General features: G+C 51.2%; 1 protein-coding gene and 1 pseudogene across 5 annotated transcripts in view; one reads left to right on the forward strand and one right to left on the reverse strand.

Moving 5' to 3' along the window:
• Nucleotides 1–21,762, reverse strand: part of NINL (ninein like) — a 152,331-nt gene that overhangs the window by 21,658 nt on the left and 108,911 nt on the right. For 4 of the 5 annotated variants that reach the window (XR_004259873.1, XM_032248195.1, XM_032248192.1 and 1 more), the window contains 7 exons: nt 18,018–18,192; nt 16,977–17,087; nt 16,371–16,451; nt 9,356–9,488; nt 7,543–7,619; nt 6,016–6,299; nt 2,853–3,929 (listed from right to left, as the gene is read on the reverse strand). Coding sequence is in view for 4 of the 5 variants with exons in the window: in XM_032248195.1 (XP_032104086.1) it covers nt 2,853–3,929; nt 6,016–6,299; nt 7,543–7,619; nt 9,356–9,488; nt 16,371–16,451; nt 16,977–17,087; nt 18,018–18,192 (1,938 nt within the window). In the remaining variant the exon portion in view is untranslated. The remainder of the gene's footprint in view (nt 1–2,852; nt 3,930–6,015; nt 6,300–7,542; nt 7,620–9,355; nt 9,489–16,370; nt 16,452–16,976; nt 17,088–18,017; nt 18,193–21,762) is intronic. The other variant, XM_032248194.1, reaches the window with a different exon arrangement.
• On the forward strand, nt 19,142–20,416 carry LOC116530183 (annotated as a pseudogene).

The raw sequence follows: 21,762 nt of genomic DNA on the forward strand, positions 1-21,762 counted from the left end.
GTGGATCACTTAAGGCCGGGAGTTCAAGACCAGCCTGGCCAACATGGGGAAATCCCATCTCTATTAAACACACACACACACACACACACACACACACACACACACACACACACCAGCTGGGCATGGTGGCAGGCACCTGTAATCATAGCTACTTGGGAGGCTGAGGGAGAAGAATTGCTTGAACTCAGGAGGCGGAAGTTGCAGTTAGCTGAGATCGAGCCACTGCACTCCAGCCTGGAAAACAGAGCAAGACTCTGTCTCAAAATAAATAAATAAATAAATAAATAAATAAATAAAATACATAAAAATAAAAAGTTAAAAAGAAAGAAATGCACACCAAAGAAAAACCACCAAAGGTAGAGGTCTCAGAAGTAGCCAGAGCACAAAAGTCAGACACCTACTGTGGATGGCACAATACTGGCCCCTAACAGAGACTATGTGACATTACACAGCAGGGGGATGAAGGCTGCTCGTTCTCTGACCGCAGATGATTCTGGATTCTCCAGAGGAAACCAGCATAATCACAAGGGTCCTTAGAAGTGGAAAGCAGAGGTAGAAGAGTCAGTGTTGCAGTGAGGTGATGTGAGGAGGACTCGGCCACCCAGGGCTGGCTTCCGGGATGGAAGGACGCCTCCAGTCAAGGCCATTGGAGAGGGCAAGGCAGGGAGCACACCTTGGGGCCTCCTGATGGCCCCGCAGCCCTGCCAGCACCTCACTTCTGGCCCAAGGAGACCCTTCACTCTTCCAACCTCCAAAACCATAAGAGTGCACATTTGTGCCGTGTTAAGCCACTGAGTCCATGGAAACGCACACAAAGGAAGGGCAGTCAGACGATTGAAGGCTGACCATGCAGCGTCAACAACCGAGTCCCAGACACAGAAAGAAGACATTTCAAGGGCCGATAGGCAGCCCTCCAGATTTGTGTTCCTAGGAATACTGCCTTACAAAAATGAAGGAACATTTAAGACATCTTTCAGATAAGCAAAAACAGGAAATTTACTCTAAATACAGTTTTACTAATGGATTTTCTTTTTTTTTGAGACTGGAGTGCAGTGGCACTATCTGGGCTCACTGCAACCTCCGTCTCCTGGGTTCAAGCAATTCTCCTGCCTCAGCCTCCCAAGTAACTTGGACTACAGGCATGTGCCACCACGCCTGCCTAATTTTTGTATTTTTTAAAATAGAGATGGGATTTCACCATGTTGGCCAGGCTGGTCTCCAGCTCCGGAACTCAGGTGATCCACCTGCCTCAGCCTCCCGAAGTGCTGGGATTGCAGGTGTGAGCCACCATACCCGGCCATGAAGGAACTTCTAAAGGTCACTAAAGTTTAGAAAAAAATCCCCTAGGGAAGGCAAGAGATCCAATAGGAAACACTGAGACTCCAAAGGGAGTGGGCTGAGAGGGGGGCAGCACCACAGTGGCCCACCTGAGAAGCGTCACCTGGACCTCATCAAGGGGAAAGGCAGGAACAGAGACTGTGGACAGTCTCCAAGATGGTCTTGATTCTTCAAAAATGTCAGTGTCCACATTCCTAAACACAATCTTCCAAAACTGACTCAGGAGAATCAGAAGATCTAAACAGACCTGTCTCAGGAGATTGAATCAGGAATTTAAAAACCTCATAACAGCCAAGCATGGTGGTTCACTCCTATAATCCCAGCACTTTGGGAGGCAGAGGCAGGCAAATCAACTGATGTCAGGAGTTCGAGACCAGCCTGGCCGACATGGCAAAACTCCGTCTCTACAAAAAATACAAAAATTAGCCAGGTGTGGTGGTGCATGCCTATAATCCAGCTACCTGGAAGGCTGAGGCAGGAGAATTGCTTGAAACTTGGAGGCAGAGGTTGCAGTGAGCTGAGATAGTACCACTGCACTCCAGCCTGGGCCAAAAGCAAGACTCTGACTGAAGGAAAAAAAAAAAAACAACAAACCAAAAACCCAAAAATCTCATAGCAAAGCCCAGGAGCTGATGGCTTCACAGTGAATTCTACCAAACACTTAAATAAAAACCTCCACCACCTCTTCTCAAACTCTTCCCCAAGAATTGAAAAGGATGGAACACTTCCAAACTCATTCTAGGAAGTCAGCATTACTTGATACCAAAGCCAAACAAGGACACTACAGATCAACAAAGGAAAACTGCAGACCAGTCCCTCATGATGCAAAAACTGATGCTAAAATCCTCAACAAAATACCAGCAAGTTACTGTTTAATGGGTATACAGCTTCTGCTGGGAACAACAATGAAAAAGTTTTGGAAGCAAGTGCCGGGCAGTGGCTCACACCTGTAATTCCAGCACTTTGGGAGATGAGGTAGGCGGATCATGAGGTCAGGAGATCAAGACCAGCCTGGTTAACATGGTGAAACCTCATCTCTACTAAAAATACAAAAGTTAGCCAACCGCAGTGACAGGCGCCTGTAATCCCAGCTACTTGAGAGGCTGAGGTACAAGAATCTCTTGAACCAGAGAGGCAGAGGTTACAATGAGCCGAGATTGCACCACTGTACTCCAGCAGGGGTGACAGTGCAAGACTCTGTCTTTAAAAAAAAAAGAAAAGAAAAGAAAAGAAAGAAGCAAGAACTTCCTAAGACCAAAAGGTGGGGACACAGGGCCGGCTGGGCTGCCCCGAAAGGCCAAGGCCATCCTGCCTCCCTCTGCTCACTCAGAGCACCTGGTGACCGTGGGATTCCGGGACAGGGCTGGGCTAACGACCCCCTACCCAGGCTGGAGGGCTACACAGCCACCCCCCGTCAGAGGTGAGAGCTTGTTGGCAGGAAGGGCCAGGCAGCACCATTAACAACAGTGGTCAGTGGGTTAATTCTGCATTTTAAGAATAAGCAGAAACCAAACCTATCGTTCTCGTGTTTCTTCAGAGCCGGGACGACTTCCTCCAGATGTAGAGGTTTGGTTTCCATGTCAACCTCTCTCTCCAGCGCTATTTCGGCCTCCTTCTCTCCTGGGACAGCAAGGTGCTCCTGTCCAGTGCTCCGCGGGTCTGTGAGCTGGAAGGGGGATGGCGAAGACCTTCTCCTGGTGACCTCCATTCTGTGCTGGTGGCACCCAGGCTCCAGGGCGCCCTCGGCCCTGGCCTGCCCCTCCGAGGCCTGCCCCTGGCTCCCCACTGGGCGCACCCTGCTCCAGCTCCGCGCAGGTTCTTCCTGAACGGCCTGTGGGCTCTCAGCCTGTCCCCTGCACAAGGCGGCCAGGTTCAGGGGTGGCTCCCACATCCCTGGCTGGGCAGGCAAGGCGTTTCCCTCTGTCCCCAGCAGAGGCAGCTCCTGTGCTCCAGGCTGCTCCAGGCCTGCTGTGCCGGTGCAGAAAGGCTCTGGCTCCTCTGGGACAGTCCCCCTATCCACTCCACGGGGCTGCACGGGAGACTTGTCTGAGGGCCTGTGGGATGCTGGGGCGGGGGCGGGGGCGGGGGCGGGGGCCGGACTCTGCACAGCGTCTTTGTCCTGGTCTTGCCTGCGGCCAGGCCCGGCTCCTGCCGCCTCCCCGGACCCTCCGCCATTGCCTGTGGCCGGCCAGGCCAGTAGCCACTCCCCGCAGCCCGGACACAATGGTGGAGGGCCGTGTGCGCCCTCCCGGCCTCTTCCTGCCACCAGCCCATCTTTCGGCAGGGCCCACGGCATCTCTGCTTCTCGGTGGGGCCTGTCCGCTCGCTTCACGCGGGCGAGCTCCCACCCGTCCTCCTCGAGGGCCAACGATGCGCACATCTGGGCATGCTCTCTGCTCGCACGGGACTGCGGCTTTGGTGGTCCCCGCTCCACCCACTGTGGCCTCTTCAGCTCCAGCTGTTCCGGCCTCCGGCTCCCGCGCGGCAGGAATCCCTGCGGTGGCTCCTCCAGCCCCAGGGTCAGGTCCTCGCAGGCAGGCAGGGCTCCCAGCCGCGACGGCTCTCCACTCATCTCCGCCTCGGCCTCTCTCCTGCAGAAATGGAACTGTCACACACCATAGCCCTGCTACCCCCAGCCCCTCTCGGTTAGAAAAGTCTGCCCAGCTGCTGCAATGGCCCTGACCTCCTTTCATGGCTGGCTTGCTTTATCCCTCATTGCCTCCCTCAGCCCCAGCTTCATTCCACACCCGAGGCCCTCCTTGGAGTCCAGAGAGGATCCGCACCACAGGGCGAGGTTCTGCACATGGAAGCCCAAGCACAAGCCCTTTCCCTGTGGACTGTTCATATGTAAGATGACTGCCACCAAGCAGGACCTAGGAGCAGCCCCTTGGCAGTGCAGGCTGCGTTCTAAGTCCTTGGCAGGCACCTAACTGCACAGGGCAGACACAGGACGTGGCCCACACTGCAGTGGGTGCTGCTGGATCACGCTGGACACCCACAGCCAAAACTGCCCCAAATCCCTAAAGCTGTGGGCCTTGGGACCTCTGGTGGTCCACGGGAGAGTCCTGTGGAAGTGAGGTGAGGGCGGGCAAGAGCACAACCCCCAAAGGGGCATATGGTCCTTGCCTGGCCAGGGCACGGGGAGCAAGGAAGTGGTCAGAGGAGGCTCCACCTCCACGAGTTGGAAGATCGGGTGCTGGGCAGAGCAGGGACAGTGGCTCCCCAGAAGCAAGCGGCCAGAGACCTCCCAGTGGACAGCTCTGGGTGGGGACCAGGTGCACAATGGCCTGGATCTGAGAGGAGGGGGCTGCCTGTGCCTGCCCCTCTGTCCCCAGTGGGGTCTACAGGGACTCTGACCACGTACCTTACCATACATGCTCTTGGTTTACAGGGGAAACAGCTGAAAGCCTGGAGAGGCACAGGATGGAAAGATGACGTGTTTTATTTATTTATTTTTTTTGAGAGAGTCTCACTCCGTCACCAGGCGCCACGCTGGAGTGCAGTGGCACGACCTTGGCTCACTGCAGCCTCTGCCTCCCAGGTTCAAGCAATTCTCCTGTCTCGGCCTCCCGAGTAGCTGGGACTACAGGCATGCGCCACCACACCCAGCTAATTTTTTGTATTTTTAGTAGAGACGGGGTTTCACCATGTTGGCCAGGATGGTTTTAATCTCTTGACCTCGTGAGCCACCCGCCTCGGCCTCCCAAAGTGCTGGGATTACAGGCGTGAGCCACCATGCCTGGCCAGATGACGTTTTTTTTTGAGACAGAGTCTCACTCTGTGACCCAGGCTGGAGTGCAATGGCGTAATCTTGGCTCACTGCAACCTCCACCTCTAGGATTCAAGCAATTCTCCTGCCTCAGCCTCCCAAGTAGCTGGGATTACAGGTGCCCACTACCATGCCCAGCTAATTTTTTGTATTTTTAGCAGAGATAGGGTTTTGCCATGTTGGCCAGGCTGGTCTTGAACTTCTGAGCTCAAGCAGACCACCTACCTCGGCCTCCCAGAGTGCTAGGATTACACGCATGAGCCATTGCGCCTGGCCAAAGGCAGAAGGGCCCATCCTCTTCTAAGCTGGGGCCAATGCTCTCCACAGGACAGTGGGTGCCGGCTGAGCAGCAGCCTGTCTGCAATGACCAGGCACTTCCTCTCCCACCTCAGATGCCCCCAACAAGAACATACATGGTCACTTCGCATGTAGCTCACACCAGAACACACAAAACACCAGCGTGGGCTTTCTGTAAGCCTTATCTCTTGCTTGCACACTAGAGCCTTTTTGGTAATCTCACTAACGCCCCTGGCAATCTTTCCCATTTTCAGGGTTTCTGGCCTTTCCCTGTCTTCCCGCATGCTACCCTGCCTGGCCCTGGAGAAGTGGGCAGTTCTGAGCGAGGGAGGCGATGCTGTCGCCAGGCACGGCTGAGGCAGAGGATACAGAGCACTAGGCTGTTCCTACACAGTCAACAGCTTCACGGACCATGCTCCAATGCGTACTTTAAATTTAGAGCTGGAATCCTCATGCCAGGACCTATTCTTTTGGGACTCGCCCATCTGCCCAGAGGAAAATCACCCAGTCAGGAGGCACAGCAATTCTGAGTTGTTTCCTAAGTCTAATTTCAAATTTTGGTTCTTGGCAAGAAACCCCAGACTTGAAATCCCGAAAGAAGCCGGCCACACCTGATCTGCCGCAGGTGGCTCTGATGCCGCAGGGCCAGGCCACACGGTGCCTGTGTGCAGCAGGGTGCCAGCCCCATCCACGCAAGCCTGGGGCTACGGGCTGCATCCTGCAGCTGCTCCTGCAGGCCCTGGATGACCTCCTGAGACTTCTCGTTGAGCTTCTCCAGGTCGGCCTTCTGACCCTCCAGCACGCTGACCTCGCGCCTGCAAGCCTGCTCCATGTCCTTCCTCTCCTTCTCAAAGTTCCTTTTCAGTGCTGCAATTTCCCTTTCATAGTAATTTACCTAAAATGAGAAACATAAGCAGCATGGACCAGGAGGCTGTGAAAAATGACCTAGCTGCTGACACAACACAGAAACACAAAGCTTTGCACAACGTGCAAAAACTGGAGTCCTGGCCTGCCAAGGTGCCAGGGTGTGTGGAATGGGACAGTGATAGGAACGCCGCTGGTGCTCCCCAGGGCCCAGTGTGGCGCAAGTCACCCATTCCCCCTGAGGCAGGGTAGCAGGCGGGGACAGGAAGCTTGGGGCTCACTGGAGCATCTGGCCAAGCACTGAAGGGACGCAGAGGATAGAACCTTTACAGGACCTCGGGGTGGCTCTGAATGGCCGGGGGACCCTCGGTGGAAGGAATACCATCCAGCCATGGGTGGGCAGGGCTTAATAGAGCTTCTGGTTAATTCTTCGGGGACCCCCAGGGCATGGCCACAGGACAGAGGCAACTCCATCTAGCCACTACTCAGACGGAGGAGTAGTGTGGACGCTGTTCCTCAAAAGCCACCACAGTCTAAGAACAGAACCGGGCTGGCCAGGCGCGGTGGCTCACGCCTGTAATCCCAGCACTTTGGGAGGCCGAGGCGGATGGATCACGAGGTCAAGAGATCGAGACCATCCTGGTCAACAAGGTGAAGCCCCGTCTCTACTAAAAACACAAAAATTCTGGGCATGGTGGCATGCACCTGTAGTCCCAGCTACTCGGGAGGCTGAGGCAGGAGAATTGCTTGAACCCAGGAGGCGGAGGTTGCAGTGAGCCGAGATCGCGCCATTGCACTCCAGCCTGGGTAGCAAGAGCGAAACTCTGTCTCAAAAAAAAAAAAAGAACAGAACAGGGCTAAGTTCATCCTGACAGCTTTATCCGGGGCGTTCCTGGCCACAAAGCCACTGAGCTAACCAGAGGGCAAATGCCAGGTAGCTCAGGCTTGGAGCACAGCCAGTAACTGATTCCCACCTGCAGACTGGCAAGGAGGCTGGCCACAGCACTGCCTCAGGTGTCCCCTTGTGACACCCCAGATCATCACACCATTCCCTCCCTGTCAGTCAGCCTATGTCCTATGTCTTTCCAAAGAGGGTCTGGGCAGCATGTCAGTTTTATTTGCATTTCCCTACAAACTTTCCTCACCAAAAGGGCTCACAATGAGACAGAGGATTCCAGGGCAGACACCCGTGGAAATGTCAGTGTGGTTGAGTAAAGCTACCTGACATACGGCAGCTGCTCCCCTGGGACCCCACAGCCCCACGCTCCCCTCACCTTGGTCTCCAGCTGGGTCCTGAGGTCTTGGTAATGCTCTTTCACTTGCTCCACCATCAGCTCTGTTTCTATACTCACTGGAGAATTACCCAGGAACGAAATGCATGCAAACAAGAGGACACTTCTGTTTGTCGCACTGAGGATGCTATGGGGGCCCCTTCCAAAGCCCCCAATCTGATATCTGGGTGGCATCTGTGAGGCGCAGGCAGTGCTGGCTGTGAGGATGCCCCCGCATTCTGAAAGTCAGCACTCCTCAGTACACAGCATTCCATTATTTACCGGAACACTCAGAGGTGAGACGAGGTGACTCCCCACAAGCTTCTCAGAGGCCCCTTTATTTCCTAAGAGTTTTGTGCCATAAGTACATTTACAATACCCTAAATCCTGTTCCCTGAAGATGCCAGGGACACGGAGGAAATGGGAGGACAGGGTGGCCTGTGGCACAGCAGATCCCCAGCAGTACAGAGCTTTAGACGATGTGCAGATGATCACAGCTATGTGCATGAAGGTGATCTATCCATTCTATGCATTGCAGCTTCCGCCTTTTCTTGGTGGCCCTACGCTATGCATTATTGCATTACACAAACGATGCTGGATTCCCAGGCAAGTCTAGCACACTAACCCTTGCTGGAATTAGGGCTCTGAGGCTGACAGGCAGGGAGGTGTGATGGCTAGCGATGTCCAGGTGGGACATCAATGGGGTTACAGACCCACAGGCACCACCCTGGGTGCAGGGATATGTGTGTTTCCCAGATGTGTGGCCGACAGGGTCTTGTTCCTCCCTGCAGCTTCCCGAGGGCGTGTGAGCTGTTGGGGCTGTGCCTTGGGAGCCTGACTCCAATCCAGGAACCAGCAGGGGAGGGGCTGCCTTAGGTGTCCCAGGAGGTTGGCCCCACATGCACAAAAGCCCCACTAGGCTCCCCTAAGAGGTTCTCATATTGGCTCTTTTGGCAACACATTTTTTTTCTGTTCTATTGCGTCAACAGTTTCAGGGCAACAGGAGAGCTCTTGAGGTTCTCCCAGGGTTACAGATGGCAGCAAAATCTCTGAGGGGCTGAGGTTGGCATGACGGGGGAGCGAGGGGAGACAGTGGGGCTGCTGGGTCCCCATGGGCCCCTGTCACAGCAATGGACACAGAGCCATGTGCATCGTATGCTGCTGTTGGGTGGTCAGAGGCCACCCCATCCTCCAAAAGGGGCACTGCAGACCTCAAGGGTGGCTGCAGCACCTGGATCCCCATTCTCTCTCCAGAGGAGCCAGACACTTCAATGTGGGTTCTGGGGCCTCTGGGTGCTTGGAGCTTGTCCCAACCCCATCAGCTGGGAGCACAGGGGCACTTGGCCAGGCAGGACCGCTCCCTGGGTGCCTGGTGTCTCCCTGCCTCATTCAGACTTGCGGGGTGCCAGCTACCACATCACCCCAGAAGCAGCAAGGGCAAGCTCACCAGCTTCTGTCCGAACAGGCCTGAGTACTGGGAGGCCCCAGCACATTCACCAGGACTTGGTTCTTCTGAGTCTCAGCAAGTACTGTGCCACTGAGAACAGCTCTCAGATGTGGGAACAGCCTGGGCCAGACCTGGGGCTGCCCACCCTCAGCCTCCCTTCCTCCTCCCTCTTCAGGTGACCTTCCGTATTGTAGGGTTGCCCTATGGCATCACTGGATCCTCCTTTCAAAGTCCCTGCAGAGCAGACCACCTCTCTTCAGGTCACAGCACTATCATCATCTTCATCATCTCCGCCCCCCTCTCCTGGCTCTGGGCCTTGGTGTCAATAGCAGGCCTTGGGTCAGCTCCCTCCCAGGGGCAGGCTCCTACCTGCTGGGCTGAGTCCAGAGAGCTGCCGTCCACGCCCACCTGGGCCCCTTGAGGGGCTGTGCCGGCTCTCAGGCAGCTGCGTCCGCAGGCCTTCCAGCTCAGCTTGCAGTTCATCGTTGCGGTCCTGCAGGTCCTGTGGGGAAAGAGCCAGACACCTCCTCTAGCAGCTGCAGCCATTCAGCCAAGTGAGACAGTTGAGCTGGCCTCCAGGAGGGTCCCCTGAAGGTGAGGTGCACTGTGAGGTGGGAGCCTGTTGCTTCCCAGCTCCCAGCAGGAAACCATCTGGATTTAAAGTCCCTAACTACATTGTGGGCTAAGCAAACACAAGGGTCCTTTCTCGACTTTCTCATGCCCTACATCACTTTAAATTTTTTTTATTTTTACTTCCTTTATTTATTTAGAGACAGTCTTGCTCTGTTGCCCAGGGTGGAGTGCAGTGGTGCAATCTGAGCTCACTGCAGCCTCCTCCTCCCAGGTTCAAGTGATTCTCTTGCCTCAGCCTCCCAAGTAGCTGGGTTACAGGTGTGCATCACTACACCTGGCTAATTTACTTATTTATTTTTGTATTTTTCATACAGATGAGGTTTTACCATGTTGGCCAGGCTGGTCTCAAACTCCTGGCCTCAAGTGATCTGCTCGCCTCAGTCTCCCAAAGTGCTGGAATTACAGGCGTGAGCCACTATGCCTAGCCCCTCATTACTTTCTATCACTGGATATATGGGAGGTGCTCAAAGAAAAAAGTGGGGCGGCTACTAAGGAGAAATGTAGAAAATGCAGAGTATGGCTGGGCAAGGTGGTTCATAATCCCAGCACTCTGAGAGGCTGAGATGGGAGGATCACCTGAGGTCAGGAGTTTGAGGCCAGCCTAGCCAACATGGTGAAACCCTGTCTCTACTAAAAATATAAGAATCAGCTGGGTGTGGTGGCATGCACCTGTAATCCCAGCTACTTGGGAGGCTGAGGCAGGATAATCACTTGGACCCGGGAGGCAGAGATTGCAGTGAGCCAAGATCACACCATTGCACTCCAGCATGGGCAACAAGAGTGAAACTCCCATCTCAAGAAAACAAAACAAAACAAAAAGAATGCAGAGTACTGTCACCATCAGAAGCTACAGGTCTTTGTTGGAACCTCAGTGGTGTTGCAGTGTGCGTGTCAGGCCTGGGTAAGGATTCCTTCCTCAGCTGCTGCTGAATTTGCAAAGGGTTCCGCAGCTTTGACTACCAAAGAAGAAACCATGTGCTTCAGGTCATATGCCGCAAAGCAGAGAACATGTCAGAAAGAAAGGATGATGATGGAAAGCAGATACTGGAGCAGGCAGAGGCCGCGTGGCTGACAGGAAGGCCAGGACACCTGTAGTAGGGTGGGGGTGGAAGCTTCAGAGGAGGCGTCTGCATTTGTGGCCAGCTGAATTCTCCTCCCATTTTAATGAACTACATCCTAACCAGTATGCTCAATCACTTGCTCTTCAAAGGGATAGGAAAGGCAGAGTTTCTAGCCCACTTTCTTAGACACCTCCTAGGGTCCTGGGGACCTTCAGGAAGTAGACACAAACCAGGCTGTGCATGCTGCACTATTCACATGTGGCTGGGGCCTGGGCACCCAGCCCTGCAACTTGAGTGGGACTTGACTGTTCTGACCTAGAGGGCAGCAGAAGTGATGCCACGGGAACTTCAAGAACACGACATCCACCCACTTCTGCTGGAACACTTGCTGTGGAGCAGCTGCCACCAGCATGCTGTGAGGAGGCCACCCGGAGAGGCCCAGATGGAGAAGAAGGGAGGCCCCAGCCCACACGGCCCATCATGCAACATACCCAGGTAACAAACATGCACATGTAGCCCCAAATCTAAAATAACAGTTGAAAGAAAAAAATGTTTTAAAAGACACCAATATCCTTGTTACAAAATACAAAGAAACCCCAGTAGTGAGTTTGCAGAGACGAGGTGACACACAGTGGGCAGGGCTCAGGGTGATCCTTTCAGGGTGATCCTTCTGGAATCCAGACTGGCCAGAGAGATGCCCTCAGCCAAGACGCAGGAGCAAGGAGCATGCCAGGCATCCAGATCCTGTCTCTAAAACCATTCCCTCAGGAAAGGAACCAGGACTTCTTGAATAAATGGCAGATTCCAGGGCAGGTGCAGGCAAAGTGCAAGATGAACCTGGGGCATCTCATGCCAGTAAGTGTGGAAACATTCAACAAAGCAAGGCAGAAGCCAACACTGCAGGGCATGCCACAGCACAGCACGCAGTCGAGGACTCTCACTTGATAAATCTTGCACAGTTTGGGCACCAAACTAATTAAAAACCATTGGGGGGAAATGGGAATTCATGAGTCCATTACCAGTGATAGGTACATGTATGACTAGATCTGAACAAATAGGGCTTCTCCAGCTTGAATACAATGCCACCAGCATGGACAGGTGTGGAGGGGCTGCTAAGCAGGAAAATCATTTTCCAACCATCATAATAAAGGCTGAATTGGGCAAGAATCACCAATGATGCTAAATCCAGGGAAAATTCTGTTGAAGGCAGGATATTTGCATGGTCTCAAAGTGTTTCTCCACTGACTGTGTATTATTAATAGTTGCAAGGGAGAAAAAGTGGTGATTACAGAGCAGTGAAACCAGTGACACCTTGGCCAGGAGATCAGAAGCAACATCGGTGAGCCAGATACATCGCCCACATGCTGTACCAGCCGAGGACACACAGCCTCAGTGCTGTGCGCAGAAAACACGAGAAACACACAAAACGACAATGCTGCTATGAAAAAGCGAGGAGGACAGCATTCCTCAAAAATACCAATGTCATAAAGACAAGGAAAGGAAATGAGTCAGAGTAAAGGACATTAAAGAAACAGCCTGGGCCTGGGTGGATGCCAGGTTGAGGAAAGCAGCTCAGCCAGCAGGTAACGTGTTGCTTCGATGGCAGTTCATGAAGCTAACAAGCATGCCTCCGTCATGGAGACAATATTCTTATTCAGTTGGGTGTTGGGGAACTTACTCTCCAGGAAATAAAAGCTCTTGCTTGTGGCTTCCGAGATTTCTGTGGTTTAAAGCCTGTGTCAATTTGAAGCCCACCAAGGGCTTAATAAGCAACCTACAAAATCCTTGAACACTGCATGATCACCTGCGGGAGCAGGAAGCTGCACAGCACTGCCAGCGGAAGCGTTTCTTAGGATGTGCACACAAGCGCTGGGCCGTGAAGGGTGAAGATGTGCTTGTCTAACCCACAACTATCTAGACAGATATTATCTAAAAATCATGATGTCTAGCAACTTTATGGGTACTTACCCATCTTTTTCTTATTAGGTTATGTAATTTCATATTTGGAGAGTTTTTATATATACTTGGATCCAGAATATATAAAAACATATAATTCACAAACATTTACTCCCATTTGTGTCTTTTGATCAGTGGGTCTTAATTTTTATTAAATCAAATGTTATTTTTGGAAAAATCCATTATGAACCAGGCTTTAGAAGGCATAGTAAATAAAACCTGGATGTCATGAAGATCACAGCATTTTCTCCTTTTCTCAGTGGATTCTCCAGTATTCTGTGGGAAATCTCTGCGCTCAGGTCCAGGGCCAGGTGTTGCCTTTAGTTGTCCTGTTCCTTTAATGTCCCTGACTCGGAGACACTCCCACAGCCTTTGTCTTTTATGACATTGATAATTTTGAAGAACACTGTTCTTCCTGCCCATTTTTCATAGAAATGGTCTCATATTGTGGTTTGCTGATGTTTCCTTTTGATTATTTGAAACTATGGTTCAGAAATAACGATGTCTACACATTCACATCTACATCAACACACACCAGTGAGCAAGTATGTGAAGACAGAGCCAATGGGGTGAAGTGTGAACAGGTGCACGTGGGTAAAGGGTACACAGACAGGTGTTCTATGCACTACTTTTGTTTATAACTATGAAAGCTTGAAATTGTTTTCATATAAAAAGTTTCTTAAATGCTCTAGATGTTAGTTTGAAACAGACAACAAATATCCAAGAAAAGGAAAGGGGAAATAATAAATAGGTTAGGACTTAAACAAAAACTATCTCTGCTGTTTCAAAAAATAAAATTGAAAGAACCCCAGATGAAAATAGCATGTCTTTCAGTAACAGAATCATGTTACAGAAAGAAGGGATTTAAATTTGAAAAATCCAGGGCACTAGAGGAACCTATTAATGGAAGGTTGTCTCTAGGTTCTGAGTCCGCTCCAGCAGCTACAAGAGGAGGAATTCAGCAGTCCACATGCAGCTGCAGTCCCGGCAGTGCACTGTCTGGACCCCACCCGCACAGCAGGCCCCACCAACCCCACACACACCAGCCACGTCAGAAGGAAGGCGATGCCCCTCACCACACAGGATTCTCAAAAGGAGAATGAGATGTGCAGGGAACGACAGGAGGGCGCCCAGATGGAGGCAAACCACGACAGGAAGGGTTCAGAAGCACAGCCACGGAGAACGCAAGCTTGGGCTCACCTCAATCCTCTGGGATTGCAAAGCAATGTGCGGCAGGGACTAAGTCAATGTCGCTTTACATGGGAGGGGAATCATTCAGAGTGAATTGAGAATAGATCCTTAAAATAGAACAATAATGCTTTATCTGGTTCTCTGGCTATAGGGAAGCCCAAGAATTAATTACCAGCTTCATGGACAGCTATTCTCCCCATAATACCTGCTCAACTTTCAAATCATGTGAAGTTACTTCACACTGATTGGTCACTTAACAATGACCATCACAGTATCCCCAGAAACAATCATGGATTTTCCACACGAGGTGATGTGGCCTGAGGTGACTCACACATGGAAAGAACGAGCTGTAACTAAAACCAATTGTGCTGTGGCATCACCACCCGAGGTATCCAGCGGGTGAAATTAAGTCAGTTTCAGATCATCACACATTCACATAGTTATAAACTATGGTTGCCCAACTTGAAAATGTTTATTAAAATTATTATCAAAGCTAACTTGCAGGAGAAATGAATGAGTGAACAGTAAGCAAGCTCTACTGATACCTTTAGATTATTTTTCTCATTTTTGCTGGGTGGGAGGATTATACAGGGTCTTAAATGGCTGTTATTTGTGGATGCATGTGACTTATCTCTGTTCACCTGGCAACGCTGCCTGGAGAGAATTCCACGTCTAAAGTCATCCGCTTCCATGTTGTTTTCAATGCTATACAAGGTTCTGTTAGAAAAATAGTCGTAACATGCCCAGCCATTCCCAATGCTGAGCGCTCGGCTGGGTCCAGTGTCTATTGCTATAACTTGTTTGGACCTAACCCTCTGTATGCCAGGAAGTAAGAGGGGCAGGTGGGTCAAGGACTGGGGTTTTTGATAGTGGGAAAAAAATGTTTCTATATAAGTCTTGCATAAATTAACTTTTGGTAAATTAAAACCTAACCAGGAGCTGCCTATGAAAGAACCATGCGGTGAATGAGTTTATAGAGAAAATAATTTTTCTGTATTGCTAATAATCAACCAAACTCAACTCCAGTTTTTTTTTTCTACACAGAATTTTCTTTAAGAGGATTGGTCCTGCAGGCCAGAGCAGGGTGGGGTGAGACCCATGGGGAGCTGGCTGGGCCGGCCATCGGCTCATCTGCAAGCCCACGGGGAGCTGGCTGGGCCGGCCATCGGCTCATCTGTAAGGTGGCCTTCAAGGCGCTGGAGCCGGCTTTCCTCACAGACCACTCTTGCAGATCTAGGGACACACCTGAGCTTTAAAACATTTCATGGTCTCTGTGTGCTCAGGTGGGCAGGAAGGGGAAGGAAGGGAAGCTTCGGAATACCCCAAAACCTAGCAGCTTGCATTTAAAATGTGCCAAGAAGGGTGGTGGTCCAATCCCAGGCTGTGAACCTGACAGTCGGTCATTCTGTGTCCTACAGAACCAGAAACACAGGCTGTGAAGGTGGGCATCCGGGCCTCCCGGCAGCCCACATGTGGCCCAGCGGGGCAGGGGGATGTGTGGCACGCCAAGGTGTGAGGTGGCTTCCTTGCGCTCATTCTCTTTTGGGGCATGTGGCAGTTCAGATGCTCTGTGTCATGTGATATCGTGAGTGACCGACGCAGCAGCAGGTATGAGTACCCCATCCTCTGCTGGGATGGCCAGTGAGGAGGCTGGTGAGAATGCAACACCACAGCACATGCCTCGCTAGTTTTCTTTCCTCTGGAAAACAACTATGTTTCCCAAAATAGGCTAGTTATGTTAACCTGTTATTACAATATTATTATTATTATTATGTTTTGAGACAGAGTCCTGCTCTGTTCCTAGGCTAGAGTACAGTGGCGCGACCTTGGCTCACCACAACTTCCACCTCCTGGGTTCAAGCCATTCTCCTGTCTCAGCCTCCCGAGTAGCTGAGACTACAGGTATGTGCCACCATGCCTGGCTAATTTTTGTATTTGTAGTAGAGGCAGGGTTTCACTATGTGGACCTGGCTGGTCTCGAACTCCTGACCTCATGATCCACCCGCCTCGGCACGCAAAGTGCTGAGATTACAGGTGTGAGCCACCACGCCTGGCCTATTACAATATTTTTCTTAAATAAATTAATAAATTAAAAGGATTTCCACTTTAATTTTTACCATGGTAAATATTAAATTTAATCCACATCAACAAAAGCTCTTTGGGGTCCTTGAGAATGTTAAGGGTGTACAGGAGTCCTCTGGGGTTTAAGTTTCATTCACCGCATCCACTGTGCCCTGCACTCCTGTGTCTCCAACTGACAGATGGACATGCATTGCAGGCTTGGCCCAGGAAAGCTAAACATGACCAACAGAAGATGACAACACCCTGCATGGTGCCTGGACACACAGGAGCGGCCTTCAGGACAGGTGGCAACAAGAGCCAGGGAACCCTAAGTCTAGGAATGTGGCAAGGCCATGGTCAAGCACGGCCGCAAGCAGAGGCTCTGCTTGCAGCAGACACTCCTTCATGCCTGCAGACTACCTGGACACGGAGACCCAGAGCCTAGACGCCGGACTACAAGGCAGAAGGAACAGGGTGCGTACCCGGCACTTGAGTTCGTATTCCTTCAGGACCGCTGTGAACCGCTCCTCCTGGGCCAGGAGCTCTGCACTCTGTGGCTCCAGCTGAAATTCAGACATGCAGGAAGTGACGGGTGGGCCTTGGGCCAGGGGGACCCAGTCCTCCAGCCCCTGGGCTCCAAGAACCTGCCCAGCTCCCCCTATACCAGGTGCTGCATTTCCAGGTACAGCCGCCATCCCTTCTCCTCCCTACTCCCTGGTCTAGAAGGTCACAGGGCAGAAGGATTTTCCAGATTTATCTAAGGTGGCCGCACTCATCCCTGGAGCCCAGACCGTGGCCCTGAGCAGCCCCTCTCCCCGTCCTCCTCCCGAAGTGACAGGCAGGGGCCTGCCCTCCCTCCGCGCTCCCCACCACTGAGGCTGTCACTAGTGACCACTGGTACTTTGGGGGCAGAAGGCGCCCCATACTGTCATGCAGAGGAAGCAGAGGGAAGGCCTCGCACTGACTTTCTCTTCATTCTAGATTTTAGAATACCAAACTCTGTCATCTGCTGGTCTCTTCCCTGTCACCCCCACTCTGTGCCCAGCAGGTCCTCCCTCTGGAGGTGTGCTGTCAGCAAAGGGACTAGCCTTGTCCTTCAGGACAAACTCCAGGTCCTTCTGCAGCTTCAGGGACAGCCTCTCCGAATCTGAAAGCTTTTCCACCACTTCCACAATCTCCTTCTGCAGGCGACTGTTTTCCTAGGAGACACAGGCCAGTGGCTCATCAGGCTCCTGCGGGATGGAGGGGATGTGTGCAGGATGGAGGTGAGAGGCTTGCTCCCCATGGCACTGGGCATCAGGGAAGAAACCCCCTCGCAGGCGAGGTGCATCTTCATGTCTCTTGTCCCCTCCCTTACCCTGTGCTCAGAAGGGCCACGAGTCACATAAGAAAGGGCAGGGAATACAAAAGCATTGCAACAGTATTACAAAAAGGGCATCCTTCCAGAGCCATTCCTAAACGAGGGATCTGACATTGCATCAGGACAGCTCAGACGGCTGCCGGGGGAGGAGGCAGCATCTGCAGATGGTGGGGACCATGGTGAGAAGGGTGGAGAGCAAGGCTGTTAGGGGCTCAGGGACTGCCCAGCCCCTCCTCCCGAGAGGTGGGGCAGGTGTGGGGAGTTAGGAGAGGAGGATGGAGGCGGGAGCAGGGCAGGGACCAGCACAGCAAGGGCCAGCACCTCTTTCCCGCTGCAATGCCTCACTGGAGCCAATGTCGGGGGACAGGTGTGACACATTCACCAAAGCCCGACAAACCCTAACCCCAAAAGCTCCGGGCCACAAACCCAGCCTTGGGCAGGCTGGGCTTTAGGTTCTGGTCTTTTTGCTGTCCCTTTGGGTGTTCCTGGTTTCTGGGGGTGCAGCAGTGCTGGCTGTGGGTGCTGGCCCAGAGCAGAGAGTGGAAGTGGGGGGAGGGAGGGGCAATGTCCTGCTCACAAGCCAGGACCCCTTCTGCTCTGTGGCGAGCGGGACACCTCCTCACTGTGGCAGGTGCTGCCTCGGCTCATCATGAAACATAAGCTTGAGGCCACTGGCAGGTGTGGATCTAGATCCTCAACAAGGAGGACATGGGTGTGGGAGATGCTCAGGCTCCCTCCAACTTCCTGGGTGCCCTAGGGATGCCCCTACCTTCAGGGCTAGGGTCAGCTTCTCACGGAGGCCAGCCTCCTCAGCCTGTAGGCGCCCCATGTCCTGCTCCAGCATAGCCCTCTGCTTGTGGGCCTGCTCCCAGAACAGCTCTTGCTCCGCCTCTACCTCAGACCGCAGGAGGCTCAGCCTTTCCCGGTACCCCTGCTCCAGGTGCCTGTAATATGTCACACATCACACATCAGACATGTCACGTCAGGGCCACCCAGGCCCACGCCTCCCCCCTTCCCAGCCTCCTCCCTCTCAGAAATGCCCTGTCCTGAGCACATGCCAAGCCGCCCTGCCTTGGCTGAGCTGCCCATGCTGGGAGGCAAACCTAAGGGTGGGTGCTCCTCCCTCACAGGCTGGTACAGGTAACCCCAGACAAGAGGATGTGGTGGGTCACATGGAAAATACCAGCAGCTGCACCTTCACAGCGAGGAAAACAGCTCCCTGCGGTGAGTCCCAAGGTGGCCCCTCCACCTGGTGTGCATGGCAGGCAGCAGCCCTTTAATAAATACTTTTAATACCAAACGCACACGGGAGTTGCCCCTCTCTCCAGGAAGGAGGCAGCATGAAACCCATGGACAGTGAATTCCCAAAGTAATACAGGGAAGAGGTGGGAGGCATTTTTTCTCAGATGCCACATTCATCTTTTGCAATAACCATTTCCATCAGCAGGAAAAAAGTGTTCAGCGCTCAGTTTCATCTCTGAAACAGCAGCTTCACAGGAATTCTCAAACCATGTCTGCTCAGACTGAAGACCAGCGAGGCTCCGACTTTGCAGAAGCCTGGTGACACCCATAACCAAGTCCAAGGCACCTGGCTCCCAGAGCCCAGGCTTTGAATGTTGGATCAGAACTTTATAAAACAACACTCAGCCAGGCGTGATGCCTCCCACCCATAATCCCAGCACTTTGGGAGGCCGAGGTGGGTGGATCACCTGAGGTTGGAAGTTTTAGACCAACCTGACCAACATGGAGAAACCCTGTCTCTACTAAAAATACAAAATTAGCCAGGCATGGTGGCAGGTGCCTGTAATCCCAACTACTCAGGAGGCTGAGGCAGGAGAATTGCTTGAACCCAGGAGGCAGAGTTGAGGTGAGTTGAGATCGTGCCACTGCACTACAGCCTGGGCAACCAGAGTGAAACTGTGTCTCAAAAAAAAAGAAACAGAGTCCCACCTACTCCGAAGGCTGCAGAGGGAGATCTCTTGAGTCTGGGAGCTCAGCCAAGAATTCAAGACCAGCCTAGGCAACACAGGTGTTGCTGAAAATGTCAGACTCAAATTTGGATAACAGTAAGAAGAATTTCTTTGAGGAGGAAGTAGATGATGAGGAAAGTGTGATTTTGACATTGGTGCCAGTTAAAGATGACCCAAATTTGGAACAAATGGAACCAAGTTTTTCAACTTCTGATGTCAAACTGGAGAAGCCTAAGAAATACAATCAAGGTAATCTATTTCAAACACATGAACAATTTACAGCTCCACAAAAAGCTAGATGCAAAATACCGGCCCTTCCCTTTCCGACCATTTTGCCTCCTATTGATAAGGTGTGTCGGGACACTCTACGGAACTGGTGTCAAGAACTTGGTTTGAATACCAAGGGCAAGAAAATAGAACTTTATCTGGGGCTCCATGGGCATGCTTACCCTGAACAACAGCAAGATATGCCTGAAATGTTACAAGAGACCAGAGTACAGCAGTGTTCAAGGAAATGCAAGGCAGTGACCAAGACAGCAAGGCTTCAGAAAACTTTTGCAATGAATGAGAGAGCAGAAGAGACTAACACAGTTGAAGTGATAATTTCAGTGCAGGAAGCCATGTTGGCATCATGGGCAAGAATTGCTGCAAGAGCTGTTCAGCCTAAGGCTGTGAATTTGGGTTCCATTTGTGTTTCTGTTGAGACCTTTTGGATGCAAGCTTCTGGTGTCAGGTGGTGTGTGGTCCATGGCCAACTTCTCTCATCAGACACAAAGGGTTGGGTATGCCTGCAGTTTCCTGCAGGTCAGGCCTGGGTGCCTGCCACTCACAGGAGGATGATTTCTGTCTTCTTGTTACCTGCCTGCGTTTTCCCATCCCCAGGCTTAGAAGATAATATGTTATGCCCTGACTGTGCTAGGAGGAGTCAGATGATGATGAAAAGATTAATGACAATAGAGAAGTAGCAACGACCTGCTGAGTACAGTGTACTAGAGAAGGTGGGATGTACTTTCAGACCATGTACCCTGTTATGAAGGAATGGAGGAGGAGACAATTTGAATGAATCATCCTGATCTACAAAACAGTCATAGTGACTAGGACTCCCCAGTAAAGATGGCTGACTAGTGACACAGCCCCATCTAAAGAGACCCTTTCTGCACGCCTGAAAACCCGTTAAAATAAAGTCACTGCAATTGACAAAAAAAAAAAAAAGAAACAACACTCTAAAGAGAAGAGGATGAAGGAAGTACAGTAGTCTGACTAATTTAATACTCCACAAACCTTTTGGGGTTGTGTTAAAGCTACATATTTCCTATCAGCCTACTCTTTAAAAACTTTCGAAATATACAAAAATAGGGAAATGGTTAAACAAATTACGGCAGAGCCACACAAAGAGCCAAGTAATGAGATCCTCTGTGGCCATCATAAAAGCATACACAACATGGTATCATTTCCTAAGAATTATGTGGCTAGAAAAAAGAGATGTAAGACATATAGAAAATGTAAAGAGTGATACCCCCGGCAAAGTCAGATTTCTGGTTTTATTTTTCCTTTAAAAGAAGAGAATTAAATAATGGCAATAATAGTAAAAAACAAACCTTATAATTTGTAGTTGCTACATAATAAATTTTGCTGTGTTGTGTGCTGTTTAACATAAAACTTAACCCCCAGCTCTGCTTAAAAGTAACTAACTCCCTGTAAAACCTACCTTATTATTCTCCCCACATTCTCAGCAAAGTTCCCAGGTATCTCAAGACTCCTGTTTTTCTTGCTAACCAGCTGCAAGGTCACAGGGCAAGATAACACCAAAAGAATGTACAATGTGTTTCTCAAAGTGCTATTTTTCAAATGTAACGTACATCACCAGACATGTGACAGATTAATTAACTGTTCTTTGTCTGGCTTCTGTAAATCTATTAGATGCTATGTCATCCTGGATATATAAAAAGTACCCCATTTTCTCTCTCTGGGGCTCAGACTTGGGATGCTAATCTGCTAAGCCAGTGGCTTAGCCAGTGAAATCCTCCTGTTTCACCCATTGGTTTCTCTGGTCTCCTGGATATTCTGTAACATTTAAAAATTATATTTTCTAAAATGTGTGTAATAAACACTATCATTCATTATGTTTATAATAAGGAAAACCTAATACAATCATAGAAGCTACTTACAGAAACCTACTCGTAACTTCCATTGCTCATGGGACAAAACCCAAGCTCTCAGGGCCGCGTGGGTTGAGGCTGTGGCTTAGCACCTCTAATGCATCCCTCTACCAGGTTCAAGGACAGAGGTGCTGCCTTAGAGTTTCTAATCCTCTAACTCTGGGAAAGGCAATTCACAAAAGTCTTTCCAGATGGTTGGGAGAGAATCAAACCCTACATGTGTGGATGGAAGCAAATCAGTTCTTAGTTACTCAAATTGAGCATGAAAGTCAACTTACTTCCAGCTTTGAACACAAGTGTCTCACAAGGAGTGCCCTTGTCTAGGAGCCCTGGAAACCCCCAGGTCCTGAGAGGCAGCGCCAAGATCCCAGTGGCACCAACAGAG

The sequence above is a fragment of the Sapajus apella genome, unplaced genomic scaffold (assembly GCF_009761245.1).
Source record: "Sapajus apella isolate SASKATOON/1434 unplaced genomic scaffold, GSC_monkey_1.0 scaffold65, whole genome shotgun sequence".
Classification (NCBI taxonomy): Eukaryota; Metazoa; Chordata; class Mammalia; order Primates; family Cebidae; genus Sapajus; species Sapajus apella.